This window comes from Grus americana, chromosome 1, assembly GCF_028858705.1.
Source record: "Grus americana isolate bGruAme1 chromosome 1, bGruAme1.mat, whole genome shotgun sequence".
NCBI classification, from domain to species: domain Eukaryota; kingdom Metazoa; phylum Chordata; class Aves; order Gruiformes; family Gruidae; genus Grus; species Grus americana.
Genome location: NC_072852.1, coordinates 11,194,139 through 11,216,362, shown reverse-complemented (window position 1 = coordinate 11,216,362; position 22,224 = coordinate 11,194,139). Strand labels below are relative to the sequence as shown.

General features: G+C 38.3%; 1 protein-coding gene across 7 annotated transcripts in view; it reads right to left on the bottom strand.

The window, feature by feature from the left end:
- Nucleotides 1-22,224, bottom strand: part of CACNA2D1 (calcium voltage-gated channel auxiliary subunit alpha2delta 1) — a 421,619-nt gene that overhangs the window by 332,525 nt on the left and 66,870 nt on the right. For all 7 annotated transcript variants that reach the window (XR_008579526.1, XM_054844365.1, XM_054844371.1 and 4 more), the window contains exon 3: nucleotides 16,273-16,389. Coding sequence is in view for 6 of the 7 variants with exons in the window: in XM_054844365.1 (XP_054700340.1) it covers nucleotides 16,273-16,389 (117 nt within the window). In the remaining variant the exon portion in view is untranslated. The remainder of the gene's footprint in view (nucleotides 1-16,272; nucleotides 16,390-22,224) is intronic.

Below are 22,224 nucleotides of genomic sequence, written 5' to 3'. Positions count from 1 at the left end.
TCTTAATGAAAACTTTTTCAGATTATAGCCTTAAATTTGAAGTTACAACAGTGTATTTTCATTACAGACACACATTTATACATAATATTTTCAAAGTTTTAGTACACGTAAGAAGACAGGACCACATGTAGATATGCTACCATCTTTTTACAAGGAGCTGAAGCCCATGAAATGTGTCACGAGAAACACTCTTCCTAGAACTGCAAAATGCCAGGGACTAGTCCTTTGACTTCCATTCCCCTCCATTGCTCATGAAAAGAATGACTTTCAGATGCTCTTCAACTATTACTTTTCCTGGCATATAGCTATTAAAATATACAGGCTTGGAGAGAAAAAAGAAAAACAAGAGGATAGCTGGGGGGCCGGGAGGGAAGGACTCCCTTGCCGACCCGGTGGGAAGGCTGCCATGTCATTACTGCTGTGGAAGAGAACACGGTTAGGAAGTGCTGAGGAAGTGCCTGGTGGGACCGCACGGTTTACACACGTCAGTATCTTCTACGTTGCTAAACACTGATTCTGTCTGAAATCGACCTGAAAATATTCACCCCTAGGATTTCAACTCAATCTGCTTTTATCACCTTGGGAACAGGTAAACATGCTCCTCTAGCATTTTCTGTTCATTCAGATTAATTTTTTTAAAGACCTGGTTATACATAAACACACTCTGACAACTCCAGAATATATGTAAACTTGTAATAAAAAAAATTAAAAAAGAGAGAAAAAAAAAAAAAGCCAGAACAAACATCAAGGGGGATTGCTCACTGCCTGCTCAGCAACGAGAGCGTTACAGCCGCCCACTCCTGCGCCATCCGCCCAAACACATCCAGCAAAAACAAAATTATTGCTCCACGGTGCTCTGGCTCTGACAAGGTACTTGGGGAATAGCCACTGAATTTAGCTGCAGAGGCTGTCTCTTTGGTGCTTTACACTGGACTGAGCATTAGTGAGTCACTACTGCTGTAACACAAACCAACTTGGAGACAGCGTAAAGAGCAAAGGAGAAGAAACCCGGCCACGGCCAGCGTGCAAGGAAAAATTGAAGCTGAAGGGTTATGTAAGGTTCTTCTGTACAAGAGGGCAAGACCTAAAGCATCTTTGTGATCTTTTTGGTTTTGGCAAGTGTTCCCTGCTAGCTCCTTGGTGGGGGAAAAATCCCCTTCATAATGAAGGTGCAACCTGCTGAGGTCACGCTACAGAAATATTTGAGGAAATATGCTTGAAACATAACCACCAATGAATTTCAGGTTTGTTAACTATATGTAAAGAAATACATACTTTTCCTTAGCAATGGCAGGGCTGGATGTAATGAAGATGTTAATAGAGGAATCTTGAGGGAAACACCATTGTCCCATCCTTGTATGGCCCACTGAACACTGCACTGACCACGTTACTCCAGGACGGGAACCCAGTTCCCTTCACCCTTCTCCATGCTGCTGCCCCAGTAAGTCCACCACTGCACAGAAACATTTTCCTTTGTGCTAATTCAATAGGGCGCAAATCAACAACTTCCTATCTTTGGTCTGGAGATAACTGCAGAATTCATGGAGTCAGGAGAGTGCATTATGGACCCAGGTTCAAGGAAAAGTTGTTGTGTTTTGTTCTAGTATGTAAAGGGAAAAAAATCTAATTGCTTCATCACTTATTTTAACACCACATGAAAAGTAGCAATATATGAACAATTCAATTTTCCATAATTATACCTGTCATATTTGCATAGAACAAAATTTATTGCCTTGGGGCAGTTTTAATTACAATCAAGTGGTAAGTGATTGAAGTTTTAATAAGAAATAGTGAATTGAAAATATATTAAATCCCCAAACAATTCTATAAAAAAGCAATCTTTGTCTCAGGGTGTACTGAACCTCAAGACTGGCAGAACTCCTCTAGTTATTAAACAATGCAAAACTTGAAATAGGTTAACGATGTCACTGTTAACTAAACAGAGGCGAGGTGTTAAAAACTAACACAATGCATTTCTTTCAGCTTGTAAGGAATGAATTTGATGCAGGCCTGAAAATAAAAAAAAACCAAACCCACAGAAACTAAACAAAATTAAACAAACTAACCAAAACACTCAAAACCCCACTAGGAATTCAAACTGCTTTTTTATGGAAGGCACAGTCCATAAAAGAACAGTTATACAAAAGTTGTATTTTCTCATAGCTAAACTAGACATCACCACACTTTGTCTGAATGTGTTGTATTCTGTACTCACCTGCAACAGTGACTTCTACATGATTTCTATTTGTGAGACCACTTCCAAATCAATATTAATGTTTTTAAACTATTTTGAGAATTAATATTAAATAAAAGTTAATTCCTCTGGCAGTCACAATCCAATGCAAACTATTGAAACATACTTGTGGATTCATTCCCCTCCCTTGGTGTTCTGCATCTTCTACTGATGGTGATTTTGTTTGACCACAATCATCTCCATCAACTTGGAATAACAAAGTGACTAGTTTTGTGTCTGCAAAATATTAGCAGAATTTTGCAAATACAGTGTGGAAGGTACCAAAGACATAATTTATGGGGGGGGGGGGGGGGGAAGAATTAAAAAAAAAAAAGAGCAAAAATTAAGAGCCTCAAACAAGACTAAGCAAACAACCAGCAACAATAAAAAGAAAAAAAGAACAAAAGAAAAAAAACACAACCAAAACCCACTACTCTTGAACAAGTGAAAGCTTTCCTTCCGCCAAAAAAAAAAAGCCAAACAAACCACTAATTAAGACAAGTCTTATTTACTAACTTTGCTGGCATCAAAGGTTCCGAGAATCTGAGCAGAAGCTTCCCTAGGTGACCCAAATAGCAACACACCAGACAGCAGATTTCAGTTGCATCTACATAAGACATCCTGTGCTTAGCAGTATTTATCTGTCCTTCAGCTGCGCTCATCTCATGTCCATATGCCACAGGTGGAACTTGGTCCTAGGTGATTCCATGTTTCTGATTCCACCACGACAGTCAGGTGTGGTAAAATCAGGCATACTTTGGAGGCTTTTCAGCCTTTGGAGCTAGTGTAACGAGTCTCCTCCCCTCTGAACACTACGAACAGACATGTAAACATGTTTGTAGAGAGACCACTGGGGACAACTTCCACCTCCACGTGAGTTCATAAATCAAATCCAAATGTAGAGTAAATCTGAGGCCTTTAGGAATCTAGCTGAAGAGCATTGATTTGTATCTGCTAAGCAGCTGCATAAAAGGGAGTGAAAAATGTTCATGGACAGCCCTTGGACTTTGAAGAAACCATATCTTCATCACATTGACACATCGTAAAATGTGTCATCACCTTGTTTCTTGAAGCTTCCCCATCAAAGGGAATCTTTTAATTCAACAAAAGGATTAACATAAAGAACATGTGAAGTACCTCAGCCTCTACTGATTAATAAAGCTTTTTGCAGGTGAAGCTTACATTTGTTTATAAGCAAATTTACAGCTGGATCACAAAAAGTTAGAAATTGCAATTTAGACCTTGAGGAGACAGCACAAAACAGTTTATTACATTGCTTTCCTTCAGCATATCCTACTTTCTGAGCTTTTCCACAGAGACTTATGGTGCAAGAAAGTTGCTGGGTTACTGGGGAATTTTGCCTTTTGTACTAACGAGTACATCAAAAGTCAGTGTTGCAGAGAAAGCTGACAGGAGTTCTCTTAAGGAAAGTTTTAACACGGAAATTCCACTAGAAAACCCGAAAGCTGTGGTAAAGGTAGCAGGTGAACACCTTAAACTGGTAAGGGAGAAAAACCTATGAAAGAAAGATGCCAAGTGAACACGCTACCTGAATCTGCTTCATACTTTCATGAAGACAGAAATTCAGTATTTCTTCTTAACTAGCTCTGCAGCAAGCTGTTTCCAAGGATTCAAGCCCTGCTGATCCGATTCCTTTACGGCTTACTTGGAAGAGCCCCAGATTTACCTGCTTTCTTTCCCGAGGGTCCCAATTAGCTGCACTCCTGAAATACTGGCACAAAGCATGCTACCAAAATGCTTGAGGAAAAACTCAAATGTTCCAGGAAACAATTTGTTACACTACTGAACCCAGATTGTTATCCGGTCCTATAGTGCTACTGCAGCTTATATGGTAAGCATTATGGTCACGCTGGAGGTGGCTACCATAACACTCAGAAAACAAAATCCTTTACAGAAAGGGGAAAAAAAATTAGGAAGACATTTTGAAAGAAAAGTCTACTTTTCTACTTAACATTCAACTACTCATTGTTGAATGTTAATTTATCCAATTACATGACCAGCAACCAATCTGAATGTGGAGTTTTATCTTTTACTTGTGCAAAGAACAAGACTGAAATGGGTTTAAAATCAGATTTTGCTGTCCTTTCTGCAATTCGATAGGTCCTTATTGCAGCAAGAGTTCTACTGAAGCTGAAAGTTAGTCTGATGCGTGTAGGTATTTCATCAGTCAGAACTGGCATTTTTAGATTTAATTTTACTCTGTCTCCACAGTAAAAAATATTGTATTCAGCTCAATCTTATTAAAAATGTGACCATCAAAAAAGTGAAAAAAAATTGGAGAAAACAAATAGTTTCACTGTAGCAAAGTATTTCAATTTCTCATTAGAGAAAAAAAAAAACACCCTACATTTATCTTCCAAAGTTAAAAAATACACCAAAAATAATGAAAACATTTTAGATTTGGATAACATTTATTTAGATATGAATTTATTTTATTTTTTTACTTTAAATATTTTGTCTGGCTGATGGTGATTTACTGTTGATTTTTCTTGGTGAGAAGTGCTTGTCTGAACACCTACCACTACACATGTAGTTGCAGCATCTGAGCATTTTGTCATGGTCTTCTGATCTTAGACCTGCCAAAGAATTACAACAGTCAGAAAAGAAATGAGGGAAATCATGTTCTGAAAGATGAATGCCCTATTCTATTCTATTCTATTCTATTCTATTCTATTCTATTCCCAGTCATATTCTAGAAGAAGACCTGAAGCATGATGCAGGTACCCAAGACACGGTGGAAGAACTTCCTGCACTGTACTTAAGCCTCTCCTCTTCCAATAAAATGATTAATGGGATGGAAGTAGCTGCTATAAAGTAAGATAGCATTCCAAGGAGAGACTAGAAAAGCTAGCACTCTTTTGGTAGACAAGAAGGCTAACAGCAGATATGGCTGAAGTTATATACCAAATGCCAAAAACTGCGATAGACCAAATCTGGCAATACTGAACCAGGAAGGACTCACTGCAACTATTCACAGATCAATATAGAACAGATACAAGAAAATACTTTTTAACCCATAAATAGTGAGGTCTTGGAAGCATTTCCTGCAGGATGTCATGGAATCAGACATTACAGGCAGGTTAGGGGCTAGGCAAATGTATGGGTAAGTGCATTAGTAGACACTGAAGGGAACAAGCAGAGATGTTCCTCTTTGAAACTCTTGTCATTTTTTATAAGTCTTTACATTACTAATGCATTCTGTAGTTTTCATTGTTACACCATTGACTTTTAAGGCTGTTGGTAGTATGGGAAGCAACATTTCCTTGAAGCCCTCATTGGTTAAGAAAACTGTAGAAACACTACATGTCAGCTGGACTATGGTATGAAGACCTACTTGGTAGAAACCCTCCTTATTATTTACTGTACAACTATTATACAAAGTAGTCTAGAACACACAGGCTAAAACGATCTCTTCTGAAGACAATGTGTTTTTATACAATTGAATGTATCATTAGTAATAGAACCAGGAATTTACAGATTTCATAGCATATTTAGAAATCAGTGACTTTGTCTTGGACACAAATACCCTGAAAAGTATTTACCAGGTGAAGTGGGTGAACAATTCAACGTGAGTTAGTGTGATGCTGTAGCAACACAGTCTAATTTGAACTTTTAAAATGGGGAATGCAGAAATAGAGAATTATAGGATACCTAGCATTCCACTGAGACAAATAATACTGGAATCGTGCATATAGTCAGGTATCAATGCTCTTAAAGAAAAGATACAGAAAGACAAGAAAAGATGCAGGAAAGAGTCCCAAAATTATTCGAGACCTGGGAAAAAAGTCCTCGCAAAGGCAGAATCTAGCTCAGAGTTGTGTACAATACACAACTGAAGAATGGCAGTTTATGCGTAACGTGTGTGCAAGTTTGGACCACTGAAAACACCACTTAAACCACTGACATTTGTTTCCTTTCTCTTTGCCTATCAGGCAGAAGCACATACAAGGAAAAACAAAAATATCTGCAGGAGAAGTTGTTGCCTGAGGGTAAGCCTCAGCTAAGAAACCCTGGAGACAAAACCTGGGAGAAATCCAAGAAAAGCAACAACAGAGGTTTAGGTTGCATTGTTTTCTTTTTAAATCTGAGCTTCTGAAGCTGAAAAAGTAACTTTATGACCAAAGGAAACCAAAAGAGTTATCTGGAGCAAGATTTCACCTTTCACAGCTGCTACATCAACCCCTCAGCTTAGGGTAATGCTCACTTTAACGAGGCTATGCACCTGCAGAACATCTTCCACACATGAAATTTCAGTGCCCATAAACATAGACAAAGAAACCTGCTTGTAACAAACACATGAAGGATGCCCCTTGGAGTTTGAAAACCAACACAACACAATGGGAAAGAACGGCTACAGCTATCGGCGCTCCATATTTTTCTCCATACCAAATGTGAAAGCATCAAAGAAGCTATGCTATCAGTGACAGTCTACTGTGTATGGAGAAAGAAAAGTCAAATTGTGAAGCTGATCATCCAGTAATGTTATTTGCCACAAGCTCTTTTTAGCTTTCATCATCTCAGTCCCACTTGTAAGTTCTAGCTGCAATACACTGTGCTAGCAGGACAGAGATTCAGCAGGTGTCTCTCTAAGCTAGCGTACTAGATGCAATTCCAGCACTATATACAGTGCAGGTCTGCAAAAATCAAAATGATGACTCATGGCTATCTATGAGGATATGGGAAGTGGGAGGGACGACCCCCTTTTTATCTGTCAACAAGACTACAGGATCTACAGAAGGCAAATCAAGTAAACTGTGGAAAGAAAAAACATGGAAACAGGAGATATTTGTAAGAACTTTCATTGCAAGCTCTCTGATTTATTTTTCCAGACTTTTATGATGCCTTGCAAGGTACGTGAGTTATGTGAATCTACCCTCTGAGGCATAATGTTGCATCTATACAACCTGGATTTCGATTAATAAAATAAGACTCAAGGCAAGACAAGTAAAAACAAATTCAAACATCTGACATGTGGACAAGTTGACAAATGTTTGACTTCATAAGTGTCACGTCTTGCTAGCTGTCATTCCAAAACACATTTGCTTCAGCAACTACAACTGACTTTCAAAATAGGCTACATTTACATCTGGAGATTTAAGCAAGGTTCATACAGGCTAGCAGACTCAGTATCATAGTCTAAAGGAGCATATGTAAAACCTTTTTGCTAGTGTGCAAATTTCCAGTGAAGGTAGTTTTAAAAGAAGTGCAGTATCAGTCTGAAACTCACCTGCAAAGTTCCTGCCATGTCTGAAGTAGCTATTTCTGCTATCTGGACCAGCTCTAGTCATGGACTGAAATCTAAATATAGTGCTGCAAAAAGGAGATGACAATATCTATTCTCAATACTTGCAGGAAGCATCCAGAAATAAAATTTAGAAATTTTCCACCTCGGTGAGTTACTCAGTATGTAGAGAATTGATGGAGATATAAAAAGTAAACATATAAATAGACCTGGAGTCCTAGCTCCATAAAATTCTACCAAATACATAACAGAAAAGACTTAAAGAACCAAGACATACTGTCATGTAAACCCATATGGTATGCATGATCTTACAATCCTCATGCAGAGACAAGTTTATTTTATTTGTATTGTTACAAAACATCAGTATTTTTCTGGTAGGATATTGGCACAATTAAAGCCACTTGGTTTGTGATGCTGGTATACACTTCATGTAATCTTTTCACTAAATGTCTTTTCCTATAGCAGAAGAGCCATCTCCAGCTTGAAATCAAAAGTTAAAATAAAAGAATAAAATATTTTGTAATATTAGAGAAGAAACAGGCATGGCCTAACAATTTCAAGGGGAAAATGAACATGTTAGAGTGAAAAATGACATAAAACCTATGCACACTGCACAAAAACATGCAGAGACAAAACTTCATTCATCTGTTTGACCAGTAATTTACTCTAGTTAATCTGCTCTTTTCTATCCATGTAGACTTCCTCTTCTTAGAAGACAGATCTGAAATTATTTTGGTAAAGAACCCAGCATACAAAGTCCATCGCCAGCTTCCTTATGATGGCCAGCTTCCCATACAACTAGCTAAAACATACTAACAAAATGTGGGAGAGCGTGGCTTGCTGGGAGACTAACCACAATTCAAGCTATTTTCCTTCCCTGAATTTCTCCAACACGAGCCTTTTCCAATACAATTGTCAAGAGGAAGGGAAAGACATTTTATCTTGATCAACCTTCTGACACTACCACAACTCAACGGTAAAACCGAGGCCTCTCCCTTTCTCTGTTGATTCTATGGATTGTCACATCCATGTATAAGGAACTAACAGGAAACATCAGGTGCCTCCATCAACTCAAGACCTAGTTCCTCAGTGTCTTCTAATGACAAAATCACAGTGGTTACCCTGTCACCATTTTCAAAATCACAGATTGCTCTCAACTTTACGAGGATCCAAACTACACCTGGAGAATGACCTAATTTTCAAGTTAAAGGGGAAAGACTCTGGCCTTCACAGCCTGAGAATAAGGATAAATGGATTTAACGTATTTGAAGGGATGATAATGAAGATGGAGGGCGATTGTTAGCATCAAAATGTGATTTTTGCACAGATTATACTATGGATTGGAGGACTTTAGCCTTGTGATCAGAGGACTTCATAGAATGGTCTTAAATGGGAAAGAAAAGAACTGGGTTGAAGATCTTCCTCCCTGGTCAGATGTTTTGTCTATTTACCTTTTAGATTGGAAGATAACTGCAAAAATACATATTTCTAGTATGCACACTGGAATATAGGTTAGATGCAATTTCAACACACCTGTGACAGTGTGCCCAGATCCAGATACATACCCATATCTACAGACAGATATTTTCATCTCAGAGACCTGGCCCAAGTCCTCACAGAGTGATTAGCTCTAATCTTTAGATTACTATGTAGAAGTGGTGGACTCCACTGCTAGATGTGACTACTTAGACTTCTTTGGAATTTCTAGTGGAGCTCAGGAGATCGGTGGCTGAGTTGCAACAGAGGCTAAAAGCAAGAGATGGTGCCCAGTGCAAGTTCTGCTAAATGAGTGGACAACTCAAATTTATCTATAGAGTATTTTTAAGGAGTGGAAAGGTATCTCGTTAGCATAGGCAATTTAAGATTAGCAGACCAGAAGGTAGGTGTCCCAGAGTGGTTTTGGTCATGTTAGGTTGTGTTAGATATCCAAACAAAACTCAAGCTAGAGTTTTGGATCCTTTCCAAAAACCAATAGTATCAAGCACACCTAAAAAATCTGTTTTAGTTTTATAGGTCTTTCAGGCTACAGAAAAATTCCCAACCCTATTTCAAAGTGCACAGCATCTCTGCCCAGGAATCTCAAAATACGTTATAACACATGTTTATTTAAGCTTCCCAGTTGTATTGTGAGACACTGAAGCCTTATTTCAGGCGGGCAGGGAAATACGAGGAGATCTGGACACACTTGCACAGCTGTGTTGAAATTGCATCTAAACTAGGAGATAAACATTCTGAGCTCCTCATTCACAGACACAGTTGTGCACCTTGGACATTTCCCAACAGCACGTAGAGGGAACCTGTCTCCTAGCACACAATCTGTGCCTCAGTTTCCATGGAAACTCAGTTTCCAGAAGAAACCAAGGCATAAAGGCTAGAATGAAGATATGATGTCTCTGGTTGAGATATCTGAAGAAATCTAGACAATAAGGTGCAAATCCGTGTGTAACTCATCTTTGTCTACACACAGCCCACGAAGCCAAGGGTACTCAGTAGTACCTTCCCTTGAATTACCTTAATGTAAGAGTTTAATAGTTAAAAGCAAAAAACAAATGATCCCACAGCAAAACAAAGAAATATTAAGCAGGAATTTGGCATATGAATATCTCTCATTCTCCAGTGAAATGTATTTTAGTGAACCTCGAGTGTTTGCTTTACGCAAACGGTTATGCTGTTGCCTTAGAATATAGGCAGTGATGAAAGAGAAGTGTATTAACAAATGCACTGTGAGTGTACACCGTAGTGTTGACAACAAGGTACTGACACTGAGGCTTTCAGAAAGAGATATTTTACTGTGGAAAAGAAGATTTTCAGGGGAATATGCATATAACTTAATTTTGGATAGGAGGACAAGTAGGATTCATCTCAAAGTATCACAGAAACACGTAGCCAACAGTTACAAGAATTTGGGAATGTAGAAAGGGATCTTATCTAAGCAAGAAATAGGATGTTTTGACCCCGTTTCCAAAATTTTCTGCAGGCTGTGCTTGCAAAGACACCTTGTTAGTAGGTGTTCTTTATTCATCATTTTCTCTCAATTTTCTGTTACTTCAGACATCCAAACTTGCTTTCTCTCTTCAATTCAAATAAACCAGCAAAAGTGATCAAGAAGGTAAAACTGCAAATTTTCCTGCCATAAAAGATTAAGGATGGTCCCCGATACCCAGTGAGTAATGGGCTGCTCAGGTGGGCAGAGGAAGGGCCAGAGCCACACAGCTCACAACTTCACATTGCGCATGACTGAAGCTGCACCTTAGATTTCCAGTGCAGCACTGGATTAAATATTACTTTAAGTCATACTTCATTTCCCTCCCGACACAGTGCATAAACAGAAAACAACCCCCCCCGCACAGCTTTTTGCAAAGCACTGAGTTTTTAAAATATACCTTTCTAAAAAAACCCCACAATTTACAGTTTTAAATTTCAAAGTGCGACAACAAAAATTAGGTTCTTTGCAAATCTTATGCTTATTACAGTATTTTACATGAGTAATAAAAAATGTGTTATGAGTCCATCTCATATATCAATGAGTTTAAAAGGGTTTATTTTTATATAGTCCATGAGAAAATATTTGTAACTCCTCAAACCATACTTTATAAATAGATTCCAATGTCAGATACTCTATTTAGTATTTCTAATGATGCTCATCAAATAAATATTAGTATCTTCCAAATACAAGTATCCTCACTTTCTTGTATCTAGAAAAGCTTTTGTTTAAATTATTTAGTTTCCATCTGAACTGAAAAATTGTTATGTATGAGCATGATATACATAGCTCCAGAAAATATTGCACTGATGAATGGGATAGGAACTTTACAACAGAGGATAACTCTATAGAAAATTAATAATTTAGGTGCCAGACTGCCGAATGGGCTAGGCATACTATTTGTTGGTATCCTTGGAAAGGTCGTGTACCTGAAAAATGTCCAAGAAACTTTGTGAGTTTTGCCCATAGTTACTGCAGGCCACATTTTCAATGAAACCTCCACCCGTCTTCCATTACACACCTGGAAATGCAGGTTGCAATGGTAGCAACAGCTAGTCTGTACACCACCTTTTAGCAAGACACACACTGACAGAATATGAAGTTGCCCGTAATACCATAGAATCATAGAATATCTCAAGTTGGAAGGGACCCATAAGGATCATCGAGTCCAGCTCCCTGCCCCGCGCAGCACCCATGCATACCATATGTATATGGAAATTCCATAATATTGAAATAGTATGTGTTCAGTAGGGTTAGGCCAGGCAAATACGCACTAGTAAATGACAATAAACCAAAAAAAGAAATGTTCACTATTTGAACAACAGGCTCTACTGCAAGACAGTCTTTGACATCCTTGACTGTAAGGCTGTTGCCTGTCTCCCTCCTTTTTACTCATACCACTCTCCTCCTCCACTACACTTTGCTAGAAAATTCTCCATCTTCTTTTCATCCTAACTTTTTCTTCTATGTCTAACATTTTCTAGTAATAGCTATCTAGGAAAGCCCTCTGAGTTCAGATCAGGACTCTCCCCTTTTTTCCTTCCCTAGCTAGGTACCTCTTTCAACCACCATTTTTAAGCTTCTCCCAAGCATAAATTAATACACATGAAAAAATAAAAATAGACTTTTTTTTCCTTACAGTGGAACAAGTCATCTTTGTCCAGATTTTTGTTATAAGCTTTTTTCATACAAACCAGAAATGAAATCACAAAGCTTTTCCATGTTACTCAAGCCTTTTGTGTCTAACACACAGAACCACTAAGTAATTTTACCTTTAAGTCATAGCTAGAGAGTTTTCTAGCACAAAGTTGCATGAAAACACAAATAATTTGGAATGTAAGGGTTATTTCCCATTTAAAGGTGCTCTTGCAGCTCTAGGGAAGCCAACATTATTAGAAAAGTCATCACTAATATTTGCTTATTATAACCTTGCCCAAATATTGTTTGTGTAGCATGCCTAGAGAAAATCATGGCATCCCTGGGGTGTGTTAGTCTCTGAACAATGACACTGTTGATGTCATTCACTGGCACCTTCCTCGTGGCATCACTGGAGGATTTATGATCCTCTTGCATCATACTCTTTTCAGGATTCAGGTCTTAATTAACACTTTGAGTCATATTAGCCCCAACGGTAAAACTCTCTGTGCAGTCATTAGTAACAGTTCCATTCGACTCCACTCCTGATTTCAGAGAAAACATGACCCAGCAGATTTAAGAAGACTTAAATTCAGATGAACTTTGTGTCGTGAAACTGAATTATTTATACAATGCCAGCATAAAGATTATCCTTGAAAAAAGAAGAAAGAGAAATACATATGGAAGGGGAAGAAATTATATTAGTAGAAAGTAATAGTTCAGATGCAGGACATAAGACCATGTCTCCTATGTATAAAAATAATCTAGAGGAAGGTTTAAAATCAGAAGTCATTGAAAGCTCCGATATAAATCTAGGATAACTACAAATAGAAAAGCCAGTGTAAATATCTGAGCCGTTAGGAGCTCTTAAGGTCAGGTGATAGCGCAAGAGAAACCAACATGAAATGATCCAAAATTAATAACCATGTAGAATATGAGTCAGCAAAGAGATCTGACTAGGACTGAGATTAATAAAAGGGTATTTATCCCCTGAAGTGATGCTTTTTAGGCCTTTCCCTCTTTTTTTTTTTTTTTTTTAAGTCAGACTAAGCCCCTGGGTACATGAATATACATCAGAAATACATTTTTTAAAGAAACAACAGAATTCCCCAGAACAGCTAACCCTGATAAAGGTTGAGAAAAAATGTCTGAATCAGAAATCAGAAGCTAAATCAAACAACAAAAATAATACTAAAAAACTTAATCAACTTAATAATACTAAAAACAATATTAAAAAGCTTAAGTCAGTTTTATTAATTTGACAGGTTATACTCATTTTTTAATGCATTGGCTTTGGCTGTGCCTGGCATTTAATACAAAAGGAAAAGTAAGTTTTTTCAGGAACCATCTATGACCAATCACCCCTAGAAAGCTGGTCTGAAGAAAGTGGTTTTGATAAATTTTTATTTTTAAAATGTATGAAGATTTTTTTCAGAAAAAGTGAAAAAGAAAAAAAAACCTAGGATATATACAGAGAAATTAAATACCACTTGCTTAAAAAAAGCACAATATAGGTTACCATATATATTTGTGTATATATAAAATTAGAATCTTTATATATATATAATTAGGACATAAATAGTACACAAAGTTCACAGAAATTTTCAGCAAGGCAAACATCTGAAACCTGACAACCTCCATAAGACAGCTCCATCCAACAGGTCATTTCAATCACTTGGCTGCAAAAAGGATCTTACAGATGTGTTGTAATCATGCAATTAATGCTTGTAAATTCTGATGATTCCCAGGAAATTAAATAAAAAGTAATTTAAAAAAAAAATTAGAGATGTTCCAACACTGAAGAGAAGCATCATTGATCAGTATTTAAAGGATGGCAAATCAAATTCGGTTGTGTGAAGTGGGGGTGGGGAGCCAAGTTATTTCCACCTGTTTGGGGATGAATTTCACTCTGCATGAAGTGGCAAGATTGACAAAGATGTCATGCAGAAGTCTTGCTGACACACATCCGGAAATGATGGCATGCAGCTAAAAATAATAAGTATTGTACATTTACTGCAGCAGTGGCAGTAATGGCAACCCCAAGCATTAAAGACATCATGAGTCACATCCTCCAAAATAATAAAATTGGGTTTAAAGTCATAAGACTTTAGCCACTAATACATCTGGAGGACTTTTTATTTGCCTTCAAGATGCATTAACTTGATAATTTAAAATTATCTGAGAAGTTCTGAAGACCACAACTGGACTGAAGGAACACCTTTCACCTAATTTAATCTTCTTTCACGTCAAGGAACTGAATTGCATTACCCTTTTCAAAAAGTGACCATGGGCTTGCCTAAAATGAGGTAGGCACCCTTCTTCTTCCACATTCACGGAAAAACTGTTCTGGAATCTTTTCTAAAGTAAGCATGAGATGCTTATTTAATTTTCTTAAAGTTTTAAGATCAAACCACCACAGACAAACCCAAACCCCTACATTAATCTTGAGTGTCAAGAAAATATAAGATTTGTCTGTGATGACTTAAAAACATCAGACTTATATGGGTTAATGGGAAAATGGTGGAAAAAACGGTGTGTTCACAAAGGTCTGCAGATGACTTATAATATTTTGCAATAATAATACAAAGCCCAGAGTGCTACATAAACACATGCCCACCAAGTTAAAACAGGAAAACAATCCAAAAAATCATATCTATTTTACACTCATCTGACCGCAACAGAGAAGCTTTGGCCCAAATAACACCGATGGCCGTTGCATGTTAGGGAAGCTATGGGAACTGGAAGAGTGAACTCCTGCTAAGAACAGAAGGCAGGACAATGGGTACCTCCTGTGGTACCTATGCACAGACAATGGACTAAGGAAAACCTCACTGCCTGCAAGAAGGCCAGTCCTCAGGACTGCGTGCAGCAGCAGTTTCACTCTTGGACTGATTTTTCAGCTGCATGAAACTGTACCGATAAAAGGGCTGCTTGGGTGGGACACATCTCCCCTAACGTTACACCCTCACGGTATAGACATTTACATCGAGGCTTCTCTGACAGGGAAAGGGAGAAGTCAGGACTTCTGGGCTGTATTTCATCCCATTTAAAAGTCGTATTCAGAACACGTCAGAACACGTTCCACTGAACAAAAAAGGAGCTTAGGACGACCAGCTGAGTAGATGTCTACAGTTAGGTGAATTAATCCCTCTTTCTTCTCTCTTTCACTTTAAATGACACGTCCAAACTCATCTGCAAGTCTATGTGGGTATGTAATTGCTTAGGGAATCCCAGTCTGCTGTTCCATCCTTTATTTGTAATAGTTCTACTCTGTAAAAAGCATGTTTATGAAGTCGTCCAGGTCCCCCCATGCATGTTTGGTCAGTATCTTCTGAAAAGCACTCGCAACACTTAAACAAGCCAGAGTGATGTGAGTAGGAATTATAAAAAAAAATTACCCAGGTTTGGTGTCTTATGGGATAAAAGAGAAAGGGACTGCTGGCAAAAGCACCTTAAAGAAATAGCTACTTCTTATTTAAAGGATAAAGAATTGCGAGGTTACAATGCAGCATGGTCTTCACACTAATAGTTCAGGATTAACTTTGCTGATACGAAACATGATAGAAATACAAGTTAAATTAGCAAGTCAGAAATAGAATAGGTATGGAAATGAATCTCATTCACACATGGCTACATTTGCTGAAGGAGAAGAATTGGTTGCTACCATGAAGAAAGACTGGGTAACTAAAAAGACGAAGAGATCAAATATCAATAGATGTAGTTAGCAGTAATACCAAAATGAACATCCTGACTTCAAAGACACCATTATTTTTAAATCACCTTTTAAAAAAGCTCTACTTCTTGCTTCCCCAAGATCACTACTGACTGTAGAGTACAGTGATCTTCAAGTCATAAACATTCATGTGCATCACTTAGAGGAATATTTTCCAATCTATTTATAACTTGATTTGTTACTTGGCCATGGTTCCTAATCTGTCCGTCAATATTATAAGCATCTGCCCTATGCCAACGAACTAATGAGTTCATTTTCTACCATGAAGTCACGAGCCATCTTTCTACATGTCATGTCCTGTACACATCAGGCTGACACTGCCCGTAAGTGTCTAGGCAGAAAAAATAACAATAAAAGCATGTTTCAATAATAAATAAAGATTTTTTTTAAATGACAAATAGAAAACCTGACCCATTAGTACTCACCACCAAGGCTTTAGACCTATTACTCAGAAGTTTTTCTATGTCTCTGGCTGCAATTTCCACTAGCTGACGTGGGTTGTTGGCTTCTACAGTATACAAATTTCTGTTTTTCAAATAAATCTGCAAGAGGAAAAAATGGAAATAAATCAAAACAGCAACAAACATTCAAAATAAGCAAAGTGACTTGACAGAACAGGCATCAAGATATCCTCTGCTCTTACTGGAGAGCTTCAGAAAGACTATTGCTAGGCAAATCCAGACGCACGTTGTGAAAGAAATACTTCACCTTTTTGTCTGAGAGGTAGAAGATGCCACTAAAAATCATTTAATAAATCTTCAAAACTGGCTGTTTCTAGTGACAGACTTATTCAACTGCTACACACTCAAGGAATCTGATTCCCAGAGAGTGCTGTTGAAATTGACTGAAGTTGAAATAAAATTGTTATTGCTGAATTTAATTCTTCCTTGAATGCTGAACAACAAACATCCCGTTCGAAGTAAATCATTTAAGTTATGCCAATGTAATCAGTTTAGTCCCTTATCTATTTATTCATATTATAGTGTTAGTATTCATGAGGAAGGAAGAGGAAGAGGAAGAAAACAAATAAGAAAAGAAGGAAAAAAGGGAAAAGAAAAAAAAGGGGGAAATGGTGAAAAAAGGAAAGGGGAAAAAAGATGGGAAGAAGAGGGCAAAGGAACTATAATCATGCTTCTCCTCTATCATGAATAAGGGTTATCTCTGCCGAGGAGCCATTAACTGTTTCCAAAGCAGAAAACATATAAAAAGGAGATAATTTGATTTGTTAAACAAAGCCACTACAATGAAATGCATGCAACTACAAGAAGAAAAAAGTAGCAAGTAATCCTTTTGCCTATCTCTTTCCTACTGGAACTAGATAAAAAATGTATTATTGGGGGGGGGGGGAGGAAAAAAAAAAGTGGATACCTTATGACTAGATGGGCAAATGGGGAAAACTAATTTATGCAACCAACAGATGGCCTGAGTTTACTCAAGTACTCTGCCTCTCCGCAACGCTGCCTGGTGGGGGCCGTGCTGTCTCCCGGGGAGTAATTCCAGGCACCGGCAGGAGCGGGTCCAGCGCTAATGCACTGGCTGCCATCCAGCACAAGAACCGAGAAACTGCAGACCAGACTGAGTCCACCAGCCCCACCAGGTTTCTCGGGTTAAAGCTATGGAGACCTGAAAGAAACTCAACAAAATATATCTGTGATGCTTGTAGCTGATGGGTGTTTATCACAAATAAATTTCTGACAACTACAGTTATGGCTGCAAATTTTTATCAGGCATGTCTCATAAGCTGTCATAGGTTTTCATCACTTTTGAATTTCACAACACTTATGTTGGATTTTGGGTTTTTTTCCTTCAGAAGTACAGTCTTTTCACCAGTGACTGAGTAAAGGGAATATGCTTTATTCTTCATATAGTAACAATTATTTTAAAAAATCAGTACATCATGAGCAGAAAACCACTCCAAAAGAAGATAGTTTCTAGTGAACTCAAATTATAGTTTGTATATATTTGAGGTGCTTGATTTTCAAAATTGCCACACAGAAAGTTTATCTCAGGTATAACCCAAAATATCTCTCTTTTTTTTTTTTTTTTTAAAAAAAGGCCAATTATCAAACAACAAAATTGGAAATAAAGACATTTTATCCTACAGCTGTTCACTACAGAATTTCTTACATTTTTCTCTGAAACACATTAAATTTGCACAGTCAGCAATGGGATTCAGAGTTAAATTGACTGTAGGGACCAGAAGAACCCTACAGTCCTACAGGCGAGGCAAGAGCAGAAATCAGTTTTATAGATTCAGATGCTTTGAACCAGGAATCATCAGCAGCAAATATTCACCCTGATCACATAAGGAACAAACTAGAATATGGGTGTTACGAGGTGTTCGTGTCTTATTCTTTGAAGAGAAATGTAGTGCTAAATTCTTTAAACTGCATTCATGACTGTGTGAAGTACACCTGCATTGAAAGTTATTGAGTTTATAGAAGAATGGTCACAAGATTTTACCAATAAGCTAAAAAACTGTAAAATAACTTTCATGAAAGTTTTTAAATCATAATTTAAAAAAAATAATTTTAAAGCATTCATTTATTTTACTTGTGAAAATGTTTGGTGTGCTTGGTATAAATGTCTCCTGGTTTCTCATTTTTTCAGATTTGTTCATGTAATTGCTTTTCATTTGCTACTCAATGGTGAAAGGAATTAGAAAATTTACATATAATCCCTTTTTGTTTGAGAGTTTCAATTAGGCGAAAACATCTTAAAATTTGGAGAAAGCAGTAGTTCATTACAAAAACGCCATTTGATTGTAATTAAGTATTTCACTTGATATTATAAACAAAAATTAAGAAGGCCACAAGCAAAGAAGATACACAGTGGGGGCCCAGGCAAGTATGTGCTCCAGCAATGCAGGTTTGGAGCAGACGGATGACAGGGATGACTTGGAGAGCACGCTGCCCAGCTGTAGAAGGGCGAGCGCTGTAGAGCTGATTCTTTGACATCTTTAAGCGTTTAGCAAAATATGGTTTCTAACAGGCTGTGACCTAACAGCCTCAGCAGAATTTAAGGTGATGGTGCACTGCATCCACACAACCGTGATTTTGCACCCCACAAACCAGAACACAATGCAAATAACTCACTGGAATTAATCTTTCAATATAGAGCAAAGTTACGGTAAGCCATACCGATAGGGGTTTGAGAATCTGGATGGAAAATTTGCACTTTCATCCCTGTGTCTAATCCATTCTTATAGCAAACATATGATCCTATAAACCACAATTTGAAAGCACTCAAATTTTTCACACACCCCATTCCTTTAGGGAAGTTGTTCCCATACCTCCAAGCTTGAATGGTTTGAAAGCTGCAGACTATGAAAGTGTGGTCTAGTCGGTACTTTTGTAGAAAAAAAAGAAACATTTTCATTTTTCTTCTCCAGCACCAGCTATCAGAGTAGTTCAAAAGCCCGAATCACTTAACAAGGAGATCACCACCACAAGAGACAGGAGTCCTATTGACAGGAGTCCTATTCATACTTCACCTTAAAACCTTTATAGCAGGCATTGTGGGTCCTACCACTGAGAAAGCCTGACTCCGAGGCTGGCTTCACAAGCTGTTATCTATCAGTGATTAAAAAAAAAAAAATATTCAAACCAACCCCCCCCAAAAAAACCTTTGAGTTTTGCACAAGTTCCCACACAGAGTTGAGTGAGCGGCTCTTTCTCCTCCTCTTCGCTTTACCCCATGGCAGGGCACGGAGCACCTATCTATCTCCCCTGCTTCTACCGCCAGTAGAAGACTTATCCCACAGGCCCCCAAACAAAAGACATCAGAAATAACATGGAACTTCACACACTTCTTTATTTTCCTGAAGCGTAAGACCTGTCTCAACTACCAAGGAACAGCGTAAGAAACAGTCACTAATTATTTAAGAGGTGCGTACATAATTTATTTGTTGCCTGCTCCCACCTTCTTTAATTCAGCCGTAGCACTGCAGCAGTTCAGCGCAACAGCACGCAGGGAAATAAATACATGCTTCAGGATTTGGCAGCCTGTGACAAACTTTTCCTTCTCCAAGCCTCCCACCTAGCAGTCAAACACAATTAACAAAAACTCATCTCAAATAGCCATAAAGGCTCTTATCAGCAAAGGTGTGCTCATTGGTCTTTCAAAATGCAATTTGACAGGCTCCGTGGCTTGTTAAGAAGAGCTAATTTGAATGCATTTTATTACATTGCTTTGACCATGTGAATGCAAGTTTCTGTTGGCTTTTAGGTCTAAAATCACTTTTAGTACTTTAATCACAAATATTTTGCTAAAAGCTCTCCAAATTGTCAGTAAACCCCTGCAGTTTCTCACAGAATAAAGTCTCATTGCACAACTAAGTAAAATCTGTAAGGTCATAGCACAACAAAAACTTTAATTTTTCTCTGAAGTCAATAGCCATGCACTTCTCTATTCAGGCAAGAATTTATTAAAATTGCTTTCTAAATGCTGAATATTTATTCTGGTATAATGAACTGCAAGGTTTTAGGGGAGAGAATATGATAGGGAGAGTCACATTAGTATGAAACAACACAAGAAGGACAATAGTTAAATATGATAAAGATTAGAAAAACTGCCAGCCCCTCAGCAGAACATGCCCGTCTCCACTCCATCTTCAAGGACACGTTTATAAATCTCTCACAAAGAGGCATTTTCCTTGCCTTCTATAAGACTTGCGAGGGAAAGTCAAACATTTCTGTACAAACTGAGGGAGAATGAAAGAAGCACCTTCATTGCACGGCTTTTGCTACATTGGGGCAGGCATTGGGGCCGCTGTAGCATTGAAATTTTATTTAAATGGCCCTTATGCTTTATTACACTCAGGAAAAGTTCCTGAGAGTAATAAATGATCTGTGCTTTGGATCTGTGGTCTTGGCACTGTTTACACAGACTACCCAAATAACAAGGAATAATAACTCATGTTGAATCATTCTAAACTACAATAGAATTCTTTTGCCTCTTTGTTTGTTTGTCTGTTTGTTTGGTTTGAAACTGTCAGTCTCCCAATTTAAGAAACAATGGAGCCTTTTCTTCGGGCAGCAGTAACCTGGCTGAGGGCCCAAACATAGGACATGAACGCGGCAATCTCGTTTCCATCACTGAATACTTTCATGGACATAGAAGTCATACAAGACAAGATCTTCAGAAGTTCAAGCCCAGGATTTCAAAAGTTAACAAAAAATACTCTATCTTTTCCTACTTTTAAACATTCTTTGGCATAGAGGAACAAAATAACTCCACAGTTCCAGTAATACCTATATATACAAGGTAAATAACATTGATGTTTTTGTTATTCCAATACTACATTCAAGACCACTTAGCTCAGCTAGGCTGATGGGACAACTCTGTTGATGATTGATGCTTTATAAGCCGTCTAGACCAGAGGGTAGAACTACTGCTCAAAGATACTACTGAGCTTAGGACCCCAAATCAACTGAAACTTTGTGGTGGGTCGTCCATCTTTTCTGAAAGTGACTACACCAAAATACTAATGTGAAATCTGGAGCTAGGTTTTACAGGCTTATATAATAAAGTGACTAACTTGTTAAATACATAAAAAAAAAAGAAACACCTCAGAACAGAGCAAAAATAAATAAAGGTTTTGCAAATTAATCTCTTCCTGCCTACACCCTGTTTCTGGAGAGGGCCTTCCATGGCCAGTTCCCTCTGGTCCTTCCAAAAAGTCTTTTGCTTTCTATCACCATGGGGCTCTAATAGGCCTTAATGACCATGACGAGCCTCACTGGGAACCTCCACCTGCACCCCTGCCCATGGGCTCCTTTTCAGCTCAGTCCTTGGCTACAGTATAAGTATGCCTGTCTCCAGCCCTACCCCTTCAATGGACCTTGGCCCTATGGCATAGCTAGCCCGTCTCTTAAATGGATTCCTCAGATGTATGTTCTCCTCAGATGTATGTTCTCCAGTCCTGTCTGTTGGATGGACATGGGACCCACACTGTAGCCCTGTCTCTAACCTGTCCCTGGGCCCATCTCCTTTTACTCCTGACTGGATGCTCTGGGTGAAATCTAGGTTTGCTTGTCATGTCGGAGACTGCTGACAGACCCCGTTACCAGCATCCAGTTCCCTTAAAACTGTGCAGTCAGAGTTCAAAACTCCCCTCTGTCCCTGACTCAGGTTGAAGCTACACAAAGGAAACTACGTTATCCTGGCATTTACTGCCCAGAACTAGAAGAATTGGGGAACGTTTTTCACAGGTGCTTGCATGACCTAATCTGACACCATGTTCAGAGCCAGCACTTCTCACTTCATGCACCAGCAACCCCAGATTACTTATTAGCTGCAGCACAGTATGTCATGAAGGCAGAGAAGTAGCTTAGGCACAGAGCTGCCCTCAAAGTAAAAGAGCATTCAGAGCCTTG